The sequence below is a fragment of the Eublepharis macularius genome, chromosome 2 (genome assembly GCF_028583425.1).
Source record: "Eublepharis macularius isolate TG4126 chromosome 2, MPM_Emac_v1.0, whole genome shotgun sequence".
Taxonomy (NCBI): Eukaryota; Metazoa; Chordata; class Lepidosauria; order Squamata; family Eublepharidae; genus Eublepharis; species Eublepharis macularius.
Genome location: NC_072791.1, coordinates 44493060 through 44507867, shown reverse-complemented (window position 1 = coordinate 44507867; position 14808 = coordinate 44493060). Strand labels below are relative to the sequence as shown.

Genomic DNA, 14808 nt, shown 5'->3' with positions numbered 1-14808 from the left:
GATCAGTGGGCTGCAGTGAGAGGAGCTATCAGTGGAAATCATCTCGTCTTATGAAAACTTAAAGACTCTTAGGTTTTCTTAACTGTATGGCTGTTATTAACAAAGGCTAAATATATATAATATGGCACCAACACAGGCCAGGAATTAGAAGAGCAAAACACTTCTACGCAGACCCCAGGCAATGTGGGGTCGATTGTGCCCCCTCAGCACATGGATGTCTGTGATATATCATGCAATCTCTATCTTTCACTGTTGCTGCACACAATGCACGTAGGCAGAAGAAAACAGAGCTTTTAATTATTCATATGTTAATTCATTTAAGTGTTTAACAGTTTCCATACAACTACTATTGACAACTAGTTTTCTTTTAAAAGAGCACTTTGCCAGTTTAAAACAGCTTAGCAATAGATACACACACACACACACACACACACACACACACACACACACACTTCCCATGCAACATCCCTAAATCAATGCAATGCAAAGAGGATGTTTGTTCTATGCTTCTCGGTCTTGAAAAGCAACAAACTTCTGTTAACAACTCCCACAGTTCTCAACAAGGTCCAGTGACCATGGCTCTGCGATTGCAGAGAAACTCACTTTATGTCATTAAGCATCTTTATCTGGACTGAACTGGGCAGTATGAATTGGATGTGTTTTTGTCTCTCAATCATTTTCACTCACACATGACATTTTAAATTTCAGACCCAAAGCATGCAAAATGAAATGCAGAATAATTGCTATAATGTAATTTTGTATTGGCATCTTGGTGTCTATTGTGAAGCCTAATATATCAATCCTACTTTTCTTCATGTTCAAGCTTAACAATTGATTTCTATTTTATTTTAAATTCTTCTTCTCCCCCTTTCTCTATGGTTGCTACTCCCGCGGCAAGAACTTCCTTCACCTTCCATTGAATGTATTTGCTCTGCAGCTTTCTGCAGGGGCAGATGGGCCATTGATATTTGGGGACATTAGGCCATATCTGCAAATATTTTTGCATATTTTAGATACAGCCATCATTTAGTATGTTTAAGACCTGCAAACTAGACAGAACACATGCACTGCCTACTCTGTTTGCCAGTCTCTCCAGTTTCTGCTGACACAGGGATTTAATGTTATGCATGGGTGCTCCACTACACATAGGGGGAAGTATGAAGCTGATATGAGAAACCATGTGCCAAATTATATATTTCTCTGGGATTATATCAGATAGGATCACATGATGCTCATGCTCTGCATGTTACACTCTCAGACAGAGATGTTTGCAGTTGTTAACCAGATTGTGGTTGTAATGGAAATAGATTTCTATAAATACTTACACAAATTTATGTGTGTGTGTGCGTGTGAATATGCATTTATTTTTGTGTAAATACAGAAATTGATGTTATAGTGGAAAAAGCAGAGGTATTCATTCATCTATAGATTTTTCAGCTTCCCAAACATAGTAATTTCTACTATTCTTGCATTATTGATCATTGTCATGTTAGGTGAGGTTTGTGTGTCTAGAGGAGACAAAGAAAAAGTAGCCACACCAAACATTGGTGGAAAAGACTGAGGTAAAAGCATCATGCAAGGAAATTACATCTCAGTTTAATAAGGAGGAACTCTGTCTATGTTTGATATCTGAATTCCCCTGAGGAAGATTTTCAGAACACATTGCGGTTTTGTTTTTAAAAGAACTTTTACAAATTAAAAGTGTTTTCATTTGCACTTTTTTGGGGGGCTTTGCTTTGTTTTCTTGCCCCTGGAGGAGGGACAGCAGGGCTAGAGAGCAAACAGAGCAACACACACCATCACGAGTTGAATAAAGGCACTACTTTATTGTTGTGATCAAACACTTTGGTCCCCCTACAAGGTAGGCACTGAGTGTGATTTGGGTCTTCTGTCTGATCCTCTGCCCTGCCCCCACTTGACAATGAATGCACCTTTTCGTAAAAGCTTATACTATAAACACCTTCTCCCTCTTCTCTTTTATTTTTTTTAATGAAATTTTTATTGGAATTAGAATCATTTAATTTCACATTACAATCATTTCCCGTTTCCCAATTTCTAACCCCCTCCCATTCCCCCCTTTTTTGTAGACTTCCAACAGTTTTCCAACCCTTTGTCCCTTTTCCCTTACTCATTTTAAATTCATCTATCTAACAAACATATATTTTCCCTTTAATCTAAGCAATAATTCTTTAACTATTTTTGACACTCTGTACCCTGTCTTTAAGTCCCTTCTTCCGTATTAGACAAACAATTTGTCCCTTTTTCCATAATTTCATAATTTCCTGGTTTCAAATATTTCTATAAACCATATGTCATATAGACCATATAATCCGTACATTCATATAAGTCAACCAATTTAACTTATATTCTGTATATTACTTTTTCTACATATCTTGTCTTCATTCTACTTTAGTTATATTTAATTATATTATTAATTCCCTCTTTCATTAATTATACATCTATATAACTATCATCAAAAGTTATCAATCAATTTGATACATATATTTCTTCAGGTAGACTTATTCAGTTTAACATGTTACACGTTTATACCAAAAACAACATTAATTAGTTGGTCCTTATAGTTAGTTATTTTCTATCCATATTCTATATATTTTTCTATATAACAATCTAACAAGATAACTGCTTAGACATTTTCATTTCTCTCTCTACCCTCCAGTAAAGTCACCCCCCTCTACATTTTGTCATGTTTCAATAGTTCTCAAACTGCCACAGTTCTCCTCCCACCTCCCATTTCTTCAACACATATTGCTTCAGCTTCTCCCAATCTGTGTTAAACTGTCCTGAGTCCAGATTTCTCAGTTTTCTTGTCATTTTGTCCATTTCAGCCATATACAGCAATTTGTAAGTCCAATCCTCAATAGTTGGCACTTCTTGTACTTTCCATTTTTGCGCATACAAAAGTCTGGCCGCTGCTGTCATGTAAAATAGCAATGTTCTATATTGAGCTGGAATGTTCTCCATTCCCAGGTTCAGTAGCAGGAGTTCTGGGTTCTTATTGATTTGAAATTGTAGAATCTCACTTATTACTTTTATTATTTCTCCCCAGTACTGCCTAGCTACCTCACACGTCCACCACATATGGTACAGAGAGCCCTCATGTTTTTTACATTTCCAGCATTTATTAGAAGTGTTCGAATTCCCTAGCGCAATCTTCTTTGGTGTCATGTACCAACGATAGATCATTTTGTAAATGTTCTCTTTAATATTAGTACACGTTGCAGTCTTCATTGTGTTTTTCCACAAGTGTTCCCATACCTCCATTGTTATTTCTTTGTTAAAATTTATGGCCCACTTCACCATTTGTACTTTGACTATTTCATCTTCAGTATACCATTTCAACAGTACTTGATATACCCTGGAAATTTCCTTCTTATCCTCTTTTAAAAGTGTCTGCTCTAGTTCCGAGTTCTCTGTTCTTATGCCTCCCTTTGCACAGTCTGAATTGTAAAGATCTCTGATCTGCCTATACTGAAACCAATCATAGTTAGGTGATAACTCGTCCTGTGTCTTTATTTTAAGTTTGGAAGATTCTATTCGGGTTATCTCCTTATATGTTAAACACTGTTGCTCAGTATCGACAGCTCTCGGATCTATTACTTCATATGGAACCACCCACATGGGGGTTCCTTCTTGTAGAAAGTCTCTGTACTTCTTCCAAGTTGCAAATAGGCTTTTCCGTATGTAATGATGTAAGAACATAGAGTTCACTTTTACTTTATCGTACCATAGGTATGCATGCCATCCAAATATTTTTTTATATCCCTCTAGGGCCAATAATTTCTTATTCTTCAGCGTCATCCAGTCTTTCAGCCACACTAGGCAGATTGCATCATAGTAAAGTCTTAGATTGGGCAGTTGCATTCCGCCTCTTTCCTTTGCATCTTGTAAAACTTTCATTTTCACTCGAGGCTTCTTGCCTGCCCAAACAAAGTCTGATATTTTCCTCTGCCATTTTTCAAACTCCTTAGAGTCTCGGATAATTGGTATTGTCTGTAACAAAAACATTACTCTTGGTAACACGTTCATCTTAACTGCTGCAATCCTTCCCAGCCATGACAAATTCAATCTATTCCATTTGATCAAATCTTGCTCAATCTGAGTCCATAATTTTTCATAGTTGTTTTTGAATAGATCTATATTCTTTGCAGTCAGTTCAACTCCCAAATATTTCACCTTAGTTGTTACTTCACAGTCCGTTATTTCCATTAACCGTTGTTGTTTTTGCTTAGTCATATTTTTACATAATATCTTTGACTTCTTTTTATTAATATAAAACCCTGCCAAATCTCCGAACTCCTTGATCTTCTCTATCACTTTTGGCATATTCTCCATTGGGTCTTCCACAATTAACATTATATCATCCGCAAATGCTCTGACCTTATAAGAAAAGTCTTTTATTTTTATTCCACGGATTTCTTCATCTTGTCGTATTTGTATCATCAGTATCTCCAATACCAAAATGAATAACAGCGGAGACAACGGGCAACCTTGTCTTGTTCCTTTACTTATAATCAATTTCTTAGTAGTCTCATCATTCACCACAATTGCTGCATTCTGGTCTCTGTAGATTTCTTTAACTGCTCTTATGAATCTTTCTCCCATTTGTAGCTTTTCCATAGTGGCAAACATAAAGTCCCAGTTCAAATTGTCAAAAGCTTTTTCAGCATCAACAAAGAAGAAACCAACCTCTTTATCACAACGCTTATCATAATACTCAATAGCATTGATCACTGCCCTTAAATTATCTCTGATTTGTCTACCAGGTAAAAAACCTGCTTGTTCCTCCTCAATGACTTCCGAAAGCCATCCCTTCACTCTCTCTGCCAGTATCTTCGCAAAAATTTTATAGTCATTGTTAAGTAAGGATATGGGTCTGTAATTTTTCACATTAGTCAGATCTTGGCCCTCTTTGTGGATCAATGAAATGTTAGCTTCCTTCCAGGTATCTGGAATCCGTTGATCCTTTAATACTCCATTGATCACTTCTTTTAGGAATGGTACCAGTTCATTGGCCATTGTCTTATAAAATTTAGCTGTAAGTCCGTCTGGCCCTGGCGCCTTTCCCAAATTTGTTGATTGTATTGCCATTTTTATTTCCTCATCCGTTACTTCGTTGTTCAATCTGTCTCTCCACGCTTCCGAGATTGCTGGGAGCTTCATTTTCTCCAAATATGTCGCTATTGATTCTTTATTCACCTCTTTCTTATTGTACAATTTAGCATAAAATTTATAAAAGGCTCTACTAATGGATGTCTGTTCCAAATACGTTTTGTTATCTTCACATATTTTATTTATTGTTTTCTTCTCCTTTCTCTTTTTCAATTGCCATGCCAAATATTTCCCAGGTTTATTTGCCCCTTCAAACCCTTTTTGGTTCAGTCTTTTAAGATTCCACTCCAATTCTTTATTATTCATTGCTGTCAGCTGTTCTTGTAATATTTTAATATCCTGATAAATTTTCTTTTTCCCTGGTCTTTTCTTTAACTGTATTTCTTTGGCTTTTATTTTCTCCATAATCTCCTGTCTCTTCTCCTCTTTCTTTTTTCTGACTCTTCCATTTAAGTCCATTAGTATGCCCCTAATTACCGCCTTGTAAGTGTCCCAAACCTTATTGGTTGGTACTTCTTTATTCATGTTGTATTGTATGAAGAACTTTGTCTCTCTTCTCAGCATCTCCATATTCTCTCCCTCTTGAAGTAAGTCCTCGTTTATTCTCCATCCTTTCCTTTTGCTCTTTCTCCCCAATTTCCACATAATTGGATTATGATCCGAGCCTACCATCGGCATTATTTCCACTTCCTTAGTCCATAACGCTAAGTCTTTTGTGGCCCAGATCATATCAATTCTCGATAGTGTAAAGTGTCTTGCGGAGTAGAACGTAAATTGTCTGCTTTTCGGGTTTTGTCTTCTCCATACGTCTTCTAAGGTTTCCTGTTGTATCAATTCAAAAAACAGCTTTGGTAACAGTCCTCTCTTCTTTTGTGCAGTTGATGATTTTTTGTCTAATTTCAAATTTGTCACTCCATTGAAGTCTCCAGCAAGTATTATCTGATCATATGAAAGTTCATCTAGTTGCTTCCTTAAATCCTCAAAGAAGCTTTCTTTTGCTCCATTAGGTGCATAAATTCCAACTACCAGCACTCTCTTTAAATTCCATACGCATTCCACTGCTATAAATCTGGCTTCCACATCTTTCATTACAAACTTTGGCTGCAGCTCCTCTTTAATATAAAGCACTATTCCTCTTTTTTTCTTATTAGAGGCCGCTGCAAAATCATTGCCCAATTTTTTTGATTTTAAATACTTTACATCTTGTTTTTGAATATGGGTCTCTTGCAAACATACAATATCACATTTTTGTTTTAATAGCCAGTGAAAAATGCTTTTTCTCTTATTCGGTGAATTAAGTCCATTTACATTCCAAGATAAAACTTTACACTCCATAATCATATTCTTGTTGCTGGTAAGTCCTTTTCATTGTCTCTTATAAATCGCTCCATCTCTCGTTCAGATCTGATGCGTTTTTTGGCCCCTCCAAATTCAAAGGACACTCCTTCTGGTAATTCCCATCTGTATCTGATTTTCATGTCCTTCAAAATCTGGATTAGCGCCTTATATTTTTTCCGGTCCAATAACACCGATCTGGGTAATTCCTTCATAATGATAATCGTCTTGCCATCAATCTCCAATGGATCTTGAAACTGTTTAGTCACAATCTTCTCTTTCATATTTCGGGTCGTAAATTGCACAATCACATCTCTTGGTAATTTCCTCTGGGTCGCAATTCTTGAATTTACACGATATACCACGTCCAGGATAGCCACAACTTCCTCCTCCTCCTTCCCCAGGTATTCAGCTAACACCTCAGTCATCTGTTCTTGCGCTGTCTTTCCTTCCACTTCCGGCAAGCCGCGAAATCTTAGCTGCTTCTCCATGTGTTTACTTTCCGCAACCACCATTCTCCCCCTCATCAGCCTCATCTCTGTTTGTTGCGTGTCAGCCAAATTCTCCACCGCGCCTTCTACTGCTTTAACTCTCTGCTGCGTTCCTTGCAGTTCATTTTGCATTGTTTCCATACCTTTCTTTACTTCTGACAGCTCACTTTTCACTGTCTGTTTAACCTCTTTAATCAGCTCCGGTTTCATGTCCTTAAGTTCTTTAATCACTTCTAAAAGTTTTTTGTCTAAGTTCTCTATTGCCGATTGCCACTCTTTTTTCGACATCGTGGGGCTTGCCTTAGCTCGCTCCCACGAGTCCGCCCTCTTCCTTAACTCCGTGGCGTAAAGTTTAGTGTCTTTTTGATTTTTAATTTAAATGTCTCAGTCTTTTTGCAAAGAAAAAACTTTTTAAAAGTCCAAAATGTCGGGCGTCTTTTCTCTATGGTTCCTCTATGGTTTTTGTAATCCAAAATGGCTTACTTCCTCTTCTGCTGAAGCCGCGGCTTTTCCCCTTTCAAAAATGGCGATTCCCTTCTTCCTGCCCTCCGGCAGGGGCCGCTTCTCTCCAGCAACTCTATTGTTATTACGTACTTCCTGTCTCCCGACTTCCCACAGTAGCTCTCGCGATGGTAAAATTTTCTCACAGCTCCATAACCGCAAGTATTCAAAACAATAGTCCAGATTCTTTAATAACTTCTTTAAACTTAGTCTTTTTTCTATTTCGACTCTTGCCGAGTCTTCTCCTCCTTATAATTAGCCTGTTGCAGTTTTAAAATCTACTTTTAATCTTCTTTACTTTTAACAATCTGTCCCGTATCAGAAGATAGTGATCTTTACCTTCCCATTCACTTTCCGTGGGTTGTAATCGCTGTTTCAATCTTCGTTTCTCCTCCACTCCTCTTTCCCCTGTTGAAGCTTGGGTACATAGGTCTTATGCCAACCGCATTGGCCCCGATACTGCCGCAGAGATCACAGCCGACCTGTCACAGGGTGGGACCTCAAGGGTCGTGAGGGGGCCCGTCGCGTAGAGCCCCCCCTCGCCCGAGATCAACGCGCCCTGAGGTCTTGAGCGTTCTTTGCCTGCTCTCCGCCTGAGAGCAGTCGGCCGCGGGCTATTTTGCCCCCGCCGGCCGCTTAAAACGGCAGTCCGGTCAGCTCCGCAGTTGGAGCTGCGTCAGACCTCCATAAATCCCAAACCGGAAGTCCCTCCCTCTTCTCTTTTATGATGCTTTTATTTTAAAAACGAATTTCTATTTTCAGTTTAAGAAATAATTCAGGGACCACATGAAGGTCACTAAGTATTCCACTATATAGATGTATTATATGTTGTTACTTATCCTACATCTGGCCATTTGTACTTTAATTGTAAATGCTTTATTTTGGACAGAGATCCTTGATCTCTGCCTTGATATCTCTTTTAAGTCCAGTCATTAAGCATATAAATAGCAAATGACGAGCTGTGCTTCTGTAGCATCTAGTGATTGCTCTAAAATTAGCGACTGCACAGTTGGGTGGGATGTTCATCAGGTGGGTCCTGTCTGCGTGCTGTCTCTTTAATGCAGGCTCTGATGATGACAGTGCGCAGATGAAACAACAACTGTGACCTTATTTAAAGTGCTTGCCTCAAGGAGTGTCATACAGGATGCAGGGAGAAGAAGAGAACAGTCTCATTTGAAATTAACAAGCTAAAGTCCTTGGATGAACATGGAGTCATATCCACTCATCAAGGAAAAGAGGGGTGGCGGGTAAATCTCTCTCTCTCTCTTAATGTACTTAAGTCCTTTGTCTCTCTCTAATCTGATGAGGACGCCTAATACCTCTGCAACCTGTGCAGCCACCTTCGCAGCTAAGATCTGAAGACAGTGCACAAGTCTCCTTGGTGAAAACAAAGTATCATTTCTCCCACTGTACCTTTCTTTTTGCTCCACAAGAATGTCCTGGGACTGCATGTTTGAGATTTAGGACAAGAGATTTGCTAAATAATGGGTGCCCTGGGATGTGTCAAAATGGCCATTGACATTTGATCTTAGGTGAAAGATTGAGAAGTAATAATGACCAATAATATGATATTTGACTGCAACCTTGAGCAGTGTGCATGTGACAGTCCCGATTGTTTTTTGTAGCACGTGGCTGCCTTCTGGTGTAAATCAGTACCTACTTCACTGGTTTAAATTCATACTGCTGCCTTCTGCTGAGTTAAACCATTAGGGTCAGTATTGTCTACACCAAATGGCAGCAGCTCTCCAGTGTCTCACTTACTGCCTCATCCTTTTCAACTGGAGATGCCAAGGACTGAACCTATAAAGCAGGTGTTCTACTATTGAACCGTGGCCTCAGCCCATACTCTTTGGGAAGTAAGAAATATTTGGTGATACTTGCTGGAGTACAATCATCATAAATATTGGATCTCTATAATAACAGTCCAGCAGAGGTCCTGATTGTGATCTTGTAGTTTTGGAATGAAATTCTGTTTGAAGCAACGAGACTTATTTCCTAAGTTCTGCATTTGGGATTCATGTGATCAGGACTGGTCCACTTGTCATTAGTCATAGCACAAGCATGTCCTAATGGCAGTCATATGCTAGAAACATGTGATTGACTTCTCTGCTTTTTTATGGGCTTGAGTTTGCTGGTATAGAAGTTGTCTTTAAATTTCATAAAAGCAAAAGATAGGGAGAATGGGTTCTACCAAAGTTATTGCCTGATTAAGGCAAATCCTGGTTGGGCTGCTTTGCATGTTCGATCACTAAGTGGCTGTAGCATCACCTGGCGACTTGAATGAGACTTCTGCACCAGGGATCCCCAACCTTGCAAGCACATTTGGCATCCTGATTCAGTGTGCTCAGCATAGCTGCAAAATGGCTGCTGCAGGAGGTGGAGCCAACCACAAAATGGCTGCCACAGCTCACCTTCAGACCTTCACACAGTGAAGATACTTGTGCTATGGAAGCAGCTTCTGCCAAAGCAATGTTTTTTTAAAAAATCTGCACAGCCAAACAAATCTTCAATAGCTTATTGTAAGCCATGCTTAGCCAAAGCCCCACCAGGCCCCACCCACTTTCTAAAAACCCAGGCACCAGGAAATGTGTCGGCAGGCATGGTAGTACTCATGGGTACCACATTGGAGACCCCTGTTCTACACATTTCTGTTCACTTTAGGCAGTCTTAAAGTATAAACAGACAAAAGTTTCAGACTGTATAGCTCTTTGTTTTAAAAACAGATTGATTACATGTTTTAGAGGTCCATGAACTTGAATAGTATTTTCTAAAGATTTTCATGTTTTTTAAAAAAGGATAATTCCAGGGGCACTGGAGGCTGAAGCCCTCAGACAAGAAACAAGAGTGGGTTCTTTTTGGTTGACCTTAGAATCATGAGGGAACATAGTTGTCTGTCTGTAATGCAAAACTACTGAATGCCAATCTGGATATGCTCTGGGAATTAGGCAGGTATGTGTGGGTGCTCTCTTGTTTCTTAGGACATCATTAAACGGTAGCTACAAAAACACAAGGGTATGGAGGGAATGACTTTTGTTCTTTTTTGTGCTTTAAGTGGTAGGGCTAAATGATATTCATGTATATACATATATTTGTGCATGTGTGTAAATATATTCACAGACACAATCAACAAACTTTCATGGCTGCGCTGTCAGAAACTGGAGTTCTAACCTGTTTAATTTTCTTTTTATGGCATACTGACGTCTTCACCTACCTACATCATATCAGTTATAACGTTTTTTAAAGGACTAGCACAAATCCTTAGGGTTTCCTTTTCCTTTTGCCTGCAGGGGTTCGTCTGGATCGGGTCCGAGGGGGCCGCCAGAAGTACAAAAGAAGACTGGACTCTGAGAGCAGCGCTTACCTGAGCTTACAAATTCCCCCTCCGGCCAAAAAGCCATGTAGGTGTCAGCAGCATCCTGCTCTTGTGCTTAGGCAAGCTCTCTGTTTCCTGGAGCACTGCAGGGCTGTGCTGTCCCCTTGGTATTCCTCCTGGGAGGAAAAAAATCACACGGTCAACAACGTTAATTAATACAGAGTCTCCTAAGACCCAACTCTATATTGTCAAAACCATTTTCCAAAAAAGGGGGCGTTGGGAGGGGAAGGGAGAAATGCTAATATATACCGTATGGGTGTTGTAGTAGGACAGTCCTCTTGCCACAGAGGAATGCGGAAGTTATTCAGCCAACTTGGCTTTCCAGCCACTAGATTGCAGCAAGGATCCTTTTCCATTGCTCCCCACATCTTTCAAGGTAGCTGCTGCCACCAACAGACCATTTCTCAGCGATTGGATCCAGCTTGAAGGTGTGCAGTCAGGCCCCTCTCATTTTCTGTCCCTTAAGACATTTACCTCACATCGCATCTCCCCTCCTCTCCAATTTGCAATGGAGGGGAGAAATTTCTCTTGTGTGCGCTCTCTAGGAGAGTAAGGTTTAACAGCTGCTCTCCCCCACTGCCCACCCCCATGCTTCTGGGAAGTGTGGACTAAACTGGATTTATTGTGGTTCACAGAAAATTCAAATAATACTAATTTCAAGATAAAATCTCAAAGAATATAAGAAAACAATGGATACATGGGTAAATATAGTTGGTCAGCAAAAGATTATAAGCAGGGAAATCAGATATGTAAAATTGCATCCCTGTGATTTTAAAGAGATGGGCAGTTTCCAGGTTTGACAGTTGTTTCACAATTAATCTTTTTTCCAGAATGGCTAGTACATGTTTGCCTCCTTTAGAGTGACTCCCCCAAACCTGACTCCAAAGACAGACTCCAAGCATGCACCCCCTCAAATGCTTCCTTATTAAAAACATAATCCAAGTGAGCAAAGTCAAAGATTTTCCATTGACTACATGACTGAGCAAGCATTCTGTTCTCGAGCTGCCCTGATTATCATATTAAACGTCTTTATTACCCTTTCCTGAGCTTTGAATAGGGACCACTGGCATTTTGAGCTTAACTGCTGCCTTCACAAAGTGTAAACATTCACAAAGCAAAGAGGAAAGTTCTTACCTAATTATCAAGGATGAAATGTCATTTCATCACAGGTGCATTAGGTCTTTTCTACCACATACAGACAAAAGATCAGCTTCCAAACAGAGCTAGTAGGGTGTTTCACCAAATGGGTTTTCAAGTCCTGTGAAATGTTTGCCCTATCCCATACATTTTAGATCCCCCACCCACACTCCCATTTGTGATAACCCAAGTTGCTTGCACAAAAGGAATATGTTACAAATGGAAGTGACTATAAAGTTATTTCACACATCATGAAGTGGCAAAACTGAGCTTTGCCATCAGGTGCAAACTCAGCAAGGCGCTGCAGTCAGTTGTGTGTCCCTTAATGGGTATGCCCCTAAAAAGGTAAAGGTGCAAGCACCTGTGCAAGCACTGAGTCATTACTGACCCATGGGGGGACATCACATCATGATGTTTTCTTGGCAGACTTTTTTTGGGGTGGTTTGCCATTGCCTTCCCCAGTCATCTACACTTTACCCCCAGGAAACTGGGTACTCATTTTACCGACCTCGAAAGGATGGAAGGCTGAGTCAACCTTGAGCCGGCTACCTGAACTCAGCTTTCACCAGGATCGAACTCAGGTCATGAGCAGAGCTTGAAATGCAGTACTGCAGCTTACCACTCTGCGCCACAAGGCTCTTATGGGTATACCCCTAAAAATATAATATTTGAAGTGACTCTTAACTGCTCTGTGAAAGAATTTAATTCAGGGCTTGTGGATCCTAATTCTGATGTGTACCACGAAGCTTCTTCTTATGGAGGTTAGGTCCATCAGTGGCTACCAGTCATAATGAACTTCTACATCCAGAGGCTCTAAACAGCAGTTCTAGGAGGAATCCTCGGGGGAATACCTTGGCCTGAATGCCCTGTTTGTTAGTCCTCAAGGCAAAATGGTTAGCCACCATGGGACACAGTATGCTGGACTAGATGGACCAGTGGTCTAATCCAACTGGGCTCTTATTCCTGCTTTGGTACCAGAGTTGCAGGAAATATACCTGGAAAAATAATTGACCTTTTTCAGAAGGAGCTCCCTCTTTCATAGGGACATCAAACCATGCAGATTTCACAAATAATGCTTGTCCTGCACTGAGGATAGACTGGGGAGGATGAACACAGACCAAGGTGTGTACTTATGGGAGTGAGCAAATGCACCCAGGGCCATTTCACATGTTACAATAGTTATTTCACACAAATAGTTGGGAAGTCTTTAAAATGGAAATGAGATCCATCTTCATTCATTTGCATTTTCTCTTGGGTGTGAGCTTAAGCCATTCTTTCTTCTGCCCTCCCCAGCAACACCAGGAGAGTTCCCATTCATTTCATCCAGAAAGAATCCAGATGTGATCTTCCTACCAGTATTAATTAGCCTGTAGAACAATTATTAATTACAATATGCAGAACTTCAAGATAGGAAACTTATATCTTGGCACCAGATACCTAGGTCCATCAGTAATTAACACATGCAAATACGCATGATAGGATCCACAAGCAAGCAGGCGAACAAAGATATGCTAAGTAAAAAGGGCCATTGTTTCGAAATGACAAGTTCCAAGTAACTTCTGAACAAATATAAAGTCCATAAATTCATTGCAAGTACATACTAACTTCTGCTTTTGAATTTGCAGTGACTAAGATTGTCTCCCACTTGCTGGTAGCAGAGCCAGAGAAGATTTATGCTATGCCTGATCCTACTATGCCAGAGAGTGATATAAAAGCACTGACCACACTCTGTGACTTGGCAGACAGAGAGTTGGTTGTGATCATTGGCTGGGCAAAGCACATCCCAGGTAAGAAGGGGGAATCTATACAATTGGCAAAGATGGCTACTTCAGATGGTTGTTGTGGATTTTCCGGGCTGTATAGCCGTGGTCTTGGCATTGTAGTTCCTGACGTTTCGCCAGCAGCTGTGACTGGCATCTTCAGAGGTGTAGCACCAAAAAACAGAGAGTGACACTGAGAGATCTCTGTCTTTTGGTGCTACACCTCTGAAGATGCCAGTCACAGCTGCTGGCGAAACGTCAGGAACTACAATGCCAAGACCACGGCTATACAGCCCGGAAAATCCACAACAATCATCGTTCTCCGGCCATGAAAGCCTTCGACAATATATAGCTACTTTACTTTTTCTCCTCCATGGGCTCTGGTTTTATTTGGATTCCAAAATCCTCTACTAACATATTTCATATTGGAATGAAAATGCACTCTCAGCCTAACCTACCTCACAGTCACATGCTCATGAGAGGAAGGGCAGGAAGGGTTACATCAGTGCTTAGTTCTTATGACCCCATTTTACAAGTCCAGGGTAATGCTGATCACCACCTTGGGGTCAGGTAGCATTTTCCCCCAGGCCAGTTCGGATAGGGTTCCTGACAGTGTTTTGCCATCTTCTGGGCATGGAGTAAGGGTCACTAGGTGTGTGTGGGAAAAGGGGAAGTAGTTATGAATTTCCTGCATTGTGCAGGGGTTTGGACTAGATGACCCTGAAGATCCCTTCCAACCCTATGATTCTATGATTCTCAGCCTAACCTACCTTACAGGGTTGTTCTGGGGATAAAATGTAGGAGAGAAGAATTAAGTAAGCCACCTTGGGTCCCTATTGGGAAGAAAAATGGGGTATAAACAAATAAATAAATAAATAAAACTTTGAGCATTCCCCTTTTACTATACAAAAACAAACTACTCTAATCAGCCAACAGCAAAGTGGAAAAGCAAGACTGAGGAAAAAGGCAAAGACCTGAGCTTCCATTTTGAAGGTCTTGAAAACTGGGGAAATTGATTTTGACACCTGTGAAATCACTGAGTTTGCATACTCAAAAATTCTTTGTGGGCTCAAATATATTT

The 14808-nt window shown here is 40.2% G+C and overlaps 1 protein-coding gene across 1 annotated transcript in view; it reads left to right on the top strand.

Annotated features, from left to right (window-relative positions):
* The window catches only part of ESRRB (estrogen related receptor beta), a 141015-nt gene that overhangs the window by 114266 nt on the left and 11941 nt on the right, over nt 1–14808 (top strand). Inside the window, exons 4-5 of the mRNA XM_054972976.1 lie at nt 10745–10855; nt 13593–13754. Of these exons, the coding sequence (XP_054828951.1) occupies nt 10745–10855; nt 13593–13754 (273 nt within the window). The remainder of the gene's footprint in view (nt 1–10744; nt 10856–13592; nt 13755–14808) is intronic.